This window comes from Elephas maximus, chromosome 9, assembly GCF_024166365.1.
Source record: "Elephas maximus indicus isolate mEleMax1 chromosome 9, mEleMax1 primary haplotype, whole genome shotgun sequence".
NCBI lineage: Eukaryota > Metazoa > Chordata > Mammalia > Proboscidea > Elephantidae > Elephas > Elephas maximus.
In genome coordinates, this window is record NC_064827.1 from 16,228,222 (window position 1) to 16,234,882 (window position 6,661).

The window sequence follows — 6,661 nt, forward strand, 5'->3', positions numbered from 1 at the left end:
TGGGGAGGGCAAGGCTGGCAAACAAACATAGAAGGCAGGCATTATCTGTGTAAAAATATGGTAATTAGGCCATACCTGAGTAGGGTGGGTCCTAAATCTAATCACTTCTCAGTTATAAAAAGAGCAGAATGGACACACATACACAAGAAGACAGACACCATGGGAGGATCATCTACAAGCCAAGGAACCAAAGAACGCCCTGAGCTACTGACAAGGAAGGAATCAACACTGCCGAGACCCTGATTTGGACTTTTAACCACTAGAGCTGTAAGAAAAGAAATTTCTGTTGTATTTGTGTTACAGCAGCACTAGGTAACTAAGACAAGGGGTTTCTGGTTCAGGACCTGGGAGCATTACTGGAACCACTAGCATTTCTGCCAGCAGTAGAGGAAAAATTTACTCTCCCGAACAAAAGAGCTTTTAGGGAGCCTTGCTACCCTTTTCAAGGCTTTATACACATAGCCAAATCCCTCATCAGCCTTCCTATTTCCAACAAGAAGGATTCTTATCTTCTACTCTAAATAAGCACACACTCCAGAGTGAGACAATAATAAACACTACTGAGTTAAGTACATGAAAGGGTTATTGAATATAAACCCAAAGGAGGGCTGGAGTTGATTTGGATACACAGCTGGAGGCTTTACTGTAGCCACAAAGCCATGAGTATGGCAAATCGCTGACATTTGCTGAGAATCATTTTATGTTCCACAAGATTATGCTTGCAAGGACTACCAGAATAGCCAACAAAATTACTAAAACTAAGACTTGTTCAAGGATATACCCTGGTAATGGGCATCCAGTAATTTTTCCATTACATAAAATACAAGCGCTGAGTAAAAATAGAGGACATAGTGGACTGCCATTCTTACAGACTAGACCCAACTGCTACTCTACTGTGCAGACCACCTCCCACAAGTGGTAACCATGTATGATGGGCAGGCATACTTTCAGAAATGTGAGTGTATGCAAGAAAAAAAAAAAGAAAATGCAATTGCAACAGTGAAAAATCCATGTTACTGTCCATTTGCGTATACTGAATCCCCTCTCAGGAGTCCCTGGGTGGTGCAAATGGCTAATGGGTTCTGTTGCTAGCTGAAAGACTGGAAGTTCCAGTCCACCCAGAGGCACCTCGGAGGAAAGTCCTGGCTAGCTATTTTCAAAAAGTCAGCCATTGAAAACCCGATGAAGCACAATTCTACTCTGACACACATGCGGTTACCACGACTCCGAACTGACGACATGGCAACTTTTTTTAAATCCTGTCTCTCCTAAAGTCTCACAGCACAACACACAGTCTTTGCTTTTATTAAGCTCAAATTTGATAAAACCGGTACAGATTTGCTGGTTCTCCCTCCCCCCTCCCCCCCCAACTACCAAAAATAAGACAATTGTGACATCTCGGACTTGCTTTGAGCCCTGCTATTCTAAGCCTCTGGCACAGTTGATACTTGACTGGGATCATGTTTGTCATTTTTGGACTCTGAGCTCTAGGAGCCTTCAAATTCACTTTATGAGTGGCACTTAGTTGCGCAGGAATCCCTTTGAGAACCTGAGAAGGAAAACGGGGAAGAGGACAAGCCTGAATACTTCGGTGTAGCAGTTCTTAGGCTAGCTACTGGAGTTTTTCTAACGTTTCTGTTAGCACAAAGGGTTCAACTGATTTTCAAGGCTTTGAAAATGGTGGCTTGGTGGAAAATCCAGAAGGGGAGCCAGACAATGACTTAGTTTGGAGGTCAGGCCTTGTCACCTACTGTGGCAGGACAGTAAACCCCTCTCCTCTCCGGCAACAACAGCGGCGCCACCTACCTCACCAGATACTCGTGATGCTCAAATGCCAAGAGCGTCTGCGCCCCCGGACCAAGCAGCTTCCGTAGGATCCGGCCGCCTGGGCGGAAGTCCCGCCTCCCTGACCCAACCCAACCCAGCGACCCCCCGGAAGTGGACCTTACAGGCCGAGGCGCCCACCCCTGAGGCCAGGGCTGATGCTCCAGCTAAGGTGTGTGTGTTCACCCGCCTTGGTATGGATCCTTCCAGCCCAGAATCCGATACCAAAGGCCTCCACTTCGACTCTGCCCGCCAAGATTATTTCTCCGCTGGGCAAGAGTTGGACTCACTCTACCAAGAATTGGACCTGGACTCCCTTAATGAAGATCTCTTTTCCTGCTCCATTCCAGATACCATGACAGAGGCCCCTGCGGGCACATGTGAATCACACATGACTTCTAAACCAGAGGATCTGACAGAGGCTCAGCAAAAGGAGCTCAACTTAGAGCTCACTGAATTGGAAGCAGAGATTGTAACCCTACGCCATATGCTCGCAGCCAAAGAGAGACACTGCAGAGAGCTCAAGAGGAAGCTGGGCCTCACAGCCTTGGTGGGGCTGAGGCAGAATCTGTCCAAGAGCTGGCATGATGTCCAGGTCTCCAATGCCTACCTGAAACAAAAGACGTCAGCTGCCCTGACTACTGTGGGCTCTGCCATCCGCAGGAAGCTTGGGCACATGAAGTCGGCCACATTCAAATCTTTTGAAGGTCTCATGGGGACTATCAAGTCGAGAGTCCCTGGCGGCAGGGAGCTTGGCAGCAACTGCCTTCTTTCTCCAGCGGGGAGTGGGGATGATCCGCACCCAATTCCGGGAGGTGGGAATGACCTGTTTCCGGAGCCGGAATGAGCCCCTTGGTAACCTTACCTGGCCACCAAACCCGTGCAAAAAATCTCCTTCCCTCATCACAATTGCAACTCCACCCGACAAAATAAGCAACCAAACCACAGTGGTAAAATTAATCCAGGAAATGGACAGACTCCAGTTTTGAGAAAAGTAATGTACATAGATTTTTCCTGCTGTTGAGTGAGATAGAAAACGATAGTTTTGTACGTGGCCGTTTTACACTGAAGTTCGTAGGTAAAATGCATCACTGTGCTAGCCTTCCTGGGGTTGTATTTAAATGGACAAGACAGTGACTCCAGAAGAGGTTTTAGGCCAAAGCCCAAACTCTCTTTTGGAAAACTGTTCCATCAGTTGGAAAACTGTTCCATCAGAAGGCCAAAGTAGACTTCTGTTCAGGACTGGGGAAAGGTATGAAATCATCTGTACTTTTACCCCCTCCCCATTTTCTTCCCTCCCTGTGTCTCAGAAGAAACAGTCGACTTGAAAACCTGGCTTACAATTTTTATTTTAAGATGATCAAGAAGGTGGTCCATTTTCTCCAAGATTCCCCAAAAGAGGAAAAAATATGTATTAGTAGTGGACTAATTGTTACACTGTTATGTCTTTTATAAAACTTGGTTTTTTTCTAAGTTCCTAATTAAGCTAAGCAACTTTAGCCTCAATTTAGGAGATGGTTACTACTTTGGCCTTAAGCTGAAATTGCAACTTACATTGCCTTGTGCTTTTGTCATCTTTTTATACGTCAGAATGATAGGTCTGACGTTTAACCCTTGCGGCACCATGCCTCTGCCACAGCAGCATGCTACTTAAAAAGAAGGAAATCGCTTCTCTGTTCTTCAGCGATTCCTAGTTAGTTACCACCTCCCACTGAAGGGCTGGAGGGGAAACAGCCAAGTTCAAGAAAGATAAACCCCTCTTCTAAGCAACCCTTAACAGGGAATGCCCATCTCTGTAATGCTGGCTGTTATGCCTTTGAATAGACCTAACCCTGGTCAGCTTGACTCCAGTCTGTCCTGGTTTATAGCTAACCCTAACTGAGAAGGAAACAGGACCTGCCCTTCCCAGGACAGGACCGGGGAGGGGGATGTCAGGATAGCAACAGCCTGGTTTGGTTTGTTCAAACATTCTGATACCTGATTTTCACAGGAGCTACACATGGGGTTGCCATGAATTAGAATCAACAGCAAGTGGTTGGATTTTTTGGTTTTATGGTGGTTTTTTGCTTTTCAATTTTCAAAATGCCATGACTTGGCAGCTTCCTTCATTCTTCCAGTCACACTGCTTGAGGTAGAAGTTTGTGTCTTTTGGACTCTAAGCAGGGAGACTAGGACCTTTATTTGCTTGGGTACATATCAATAACCTCTCACTTCCTAAAGGTAGCCCCCCACCCCCCATCCTACAAAGGCGATTCTATTTTGTTGATTCTTGAAAACTCCCCTCTACATTCCTTTGGTTTCCCTACAAGCAAAACCAAATACCACTATAAATGCAAAAGGACTTGGGAAGCTGTAAAGCCACTGATGTATCCCAACCCTCACAGATTTGTGAAAACAAAGTTTTGTTTGGATTAAACAAGATGGTCAGCTATTTTACATGTTTGTCTTGTTGTTGTTGTATTTATCAACCAAAATGGTTTTCAGTGCTGGAGAACTAGAGTTGAATCTGCAGCACGCAAAAAGCAAAAGTAATCCAACAGGCAAAGATTTTGACCTTATATTACAGAAAGGCTTGTTTTAGTGAAAATCTCAGACTGACATCATAGGCCAAACCCAGAATATGTTCTCTTTTATTTAATAATTCATACAAATGCAACAACAATTTCCCCCAATAAATTCTCAATTCCACAAGAGCAGTAAAGGGCATGCATGTTTTGTTCATTGTATTCCCATGAAGGCATAGGGTAGATGTTCAGTAAATACGTGTTGAATCAATGAAGCAATCAATATCACATACTTCAGACATTTAATCTCGGATCCAAGAGATAGCAACACCAACAGGTCGACAAGTTCTTCCTGCTTTTAAGCAAAGCATTTTACTTCTCTATGCAAAAAAAATTTGAGACCCTAGTATGTGTCATGCACTGTGCCACGCCCTGAAGACACAGAAATTAATTAGACATGGCCCTTGCTCTCCAGAAACACTCAGATTTTTAAGTCGTTACAATTCCCTGCAATAGATGCTAAAATAGAGCTCTGTTCCGGAGACAAAGGAAACCCTGAGGAAGGGGTGTCGATTCTGCCTTAGTAGGTTAGAAAAGGCTTCAGAAGGCAGAAAGTCTTAGTAGGAGTTCACCAGACAAGAGTAGAACATTCCAGACAATATCCAGAGGAACTGAGTCATGAAGGAATGTAACAGAATGGCATGTTCCAGGAAATACCAATAGGCCATTGTGGCTGGAGAGGGAGGGGAAGTGGTGAGAGATGAGGACAGAGAAATAAACAGGAGCAAGATCATAAATGAGGAGTATTATATGCTGTCTCAGCGAGCCCTGGTGGCACAGTGGTTAAAGCACTCAACTGCTATGCAAAAGGTTGGTAGTTCAAACCCACCAGCCGCTCCACAGGAGAAAGATGTGGGTTTGGTTTAAGGTTTTTTTTTAGATATGCTATCTCAGAAATTACTATTTAATGCTGCAGGAAATGAGCAGACATTGAAGACACTTAAGTTAAAAAGTTAACAATCCAAATTGTGTCTTAGATGGAGCATGCTGGTCACAATAGAAATAGATTGAGAAGTATTTAAGAGGTAAAATCTCCAAGACTTAGGAACTAACTGTATAGGAGAGAGGGATGGGTAAATTTTAGAGATGATAAAACTAGTTGTTGAGGAGTCACTTCCAACCTGCTCAAGGCGGCCCCGTGTGCGTCAGAGTAGAACCGTGCTCCCTAGGGTTTTCAGTGGCTGGGTTTTTAGAAGTAAATCACCAGGCCTTTCTTCTGAAGCTCCTCTGGATGGACTCCATCCTTTCAGTTAGCAGGCGAGTGTGTTAACCATTTGGACTACCCAGGGACTCCAGCGTATCTATACTAACCAAACCCCATTGCCACTGAGTGAATTCTGACGCATAGAAACCCTATAGGACAGAGTAGAACTGCCCCATAAGGCTTCTAAGGAGTAGCTGATGGATTCGAACTGCCAGACTTTTGGTGAGCAGCCATAGCTCTTAACCACTCTACCATTAGGGCTCCAATGTCTGTGTTGTTATTGTTAGGTCCCGTTGAGTCGGTTCCGACTCACAGCGACCCTGTGCACAACAGAATGAAACACTGCCCGGTCCTATGCCATCCTTACAATCGTTGTTATGCTTGAGCTCATTGTTGCAGCCACTGTGTCAATCCACCTCGTTGAGGGTCTTCCTCTTTTCTGCTGACCCGGTACTCTGCCAAGCATGATGTCCTCCAGGGACTGATCCCTCTTGACAACATGTCCAAAGTATGTAAAACCCAGTCTCACCATCCTTGCTTCTAAGGAGCATTCTGGTTGTACTTCTTCTAAGACAGATTTGTTTGTTCTCTTGGCAGTCCATGGTATAGTCAATATTCTTCACCAACGCCACAATTCAAAGGCATCAGTTCTTCTTCGGTCTTCCTTATTCATTGTCCAGCTTTCATATGCATATGATATGATTGACGTGATTGAAAATACCATGGCTTGGGTCAGGTGCACTTTAGTCTTCAAGGTGACATCTTTGGTTTTCAAAACTTTGAAGAGGTCTTTTGCAGCAGATTTACCCAATGCAATGCGTCTTTTGATTTCTTGACTGCTGCTTCCATCATGGTTGATTGTGGATCCAAGTAAAATGAAACCCTTGACAACTTCAATCTTTTCTCCGTTTATCATGATGTTGCTCATTGGTCCAGTTGTGAGGATTTTTGTTTTCCCTATGTTGAGGTGCAATCCAAACTGAAGGCTGTGGTCTTTGATCTTCATTAGTAAGTGCTTCAAGTCCTCTTCACTTTCAGCAAGGAAGATTGTGTCACCTGCATAACACAG

At 44.5% G+C, this 6,661-nt stretch overlaps 1 protein-coding gene across 1 annotated transcript; it reads left to right on the top strand.

Moving 5' to 3' along the window:
• The first annotated feature begins 2,118 nt into the window (after positions 1-2,118).
• TPD52L3 (TPD52 like 3) lies at positions 2,119-4,572 on the top strand. The gene is made up of 2 exons (XM_049896794.1): positions 2,119-2,531; positions 4,568-4,572. The coding sequence occupies exons 1-2, from the start codon at positions 2,180-2,182 to the stop codon at positions 4,570-4,572; spliced, it is 357 nt and encodes a 118-aa protein (XP_049752751.1). The 5' UTR covers positions 2,119-2,179.
• Positions 4,573-6,661: the final 2,089 nt, after the last annotated feature.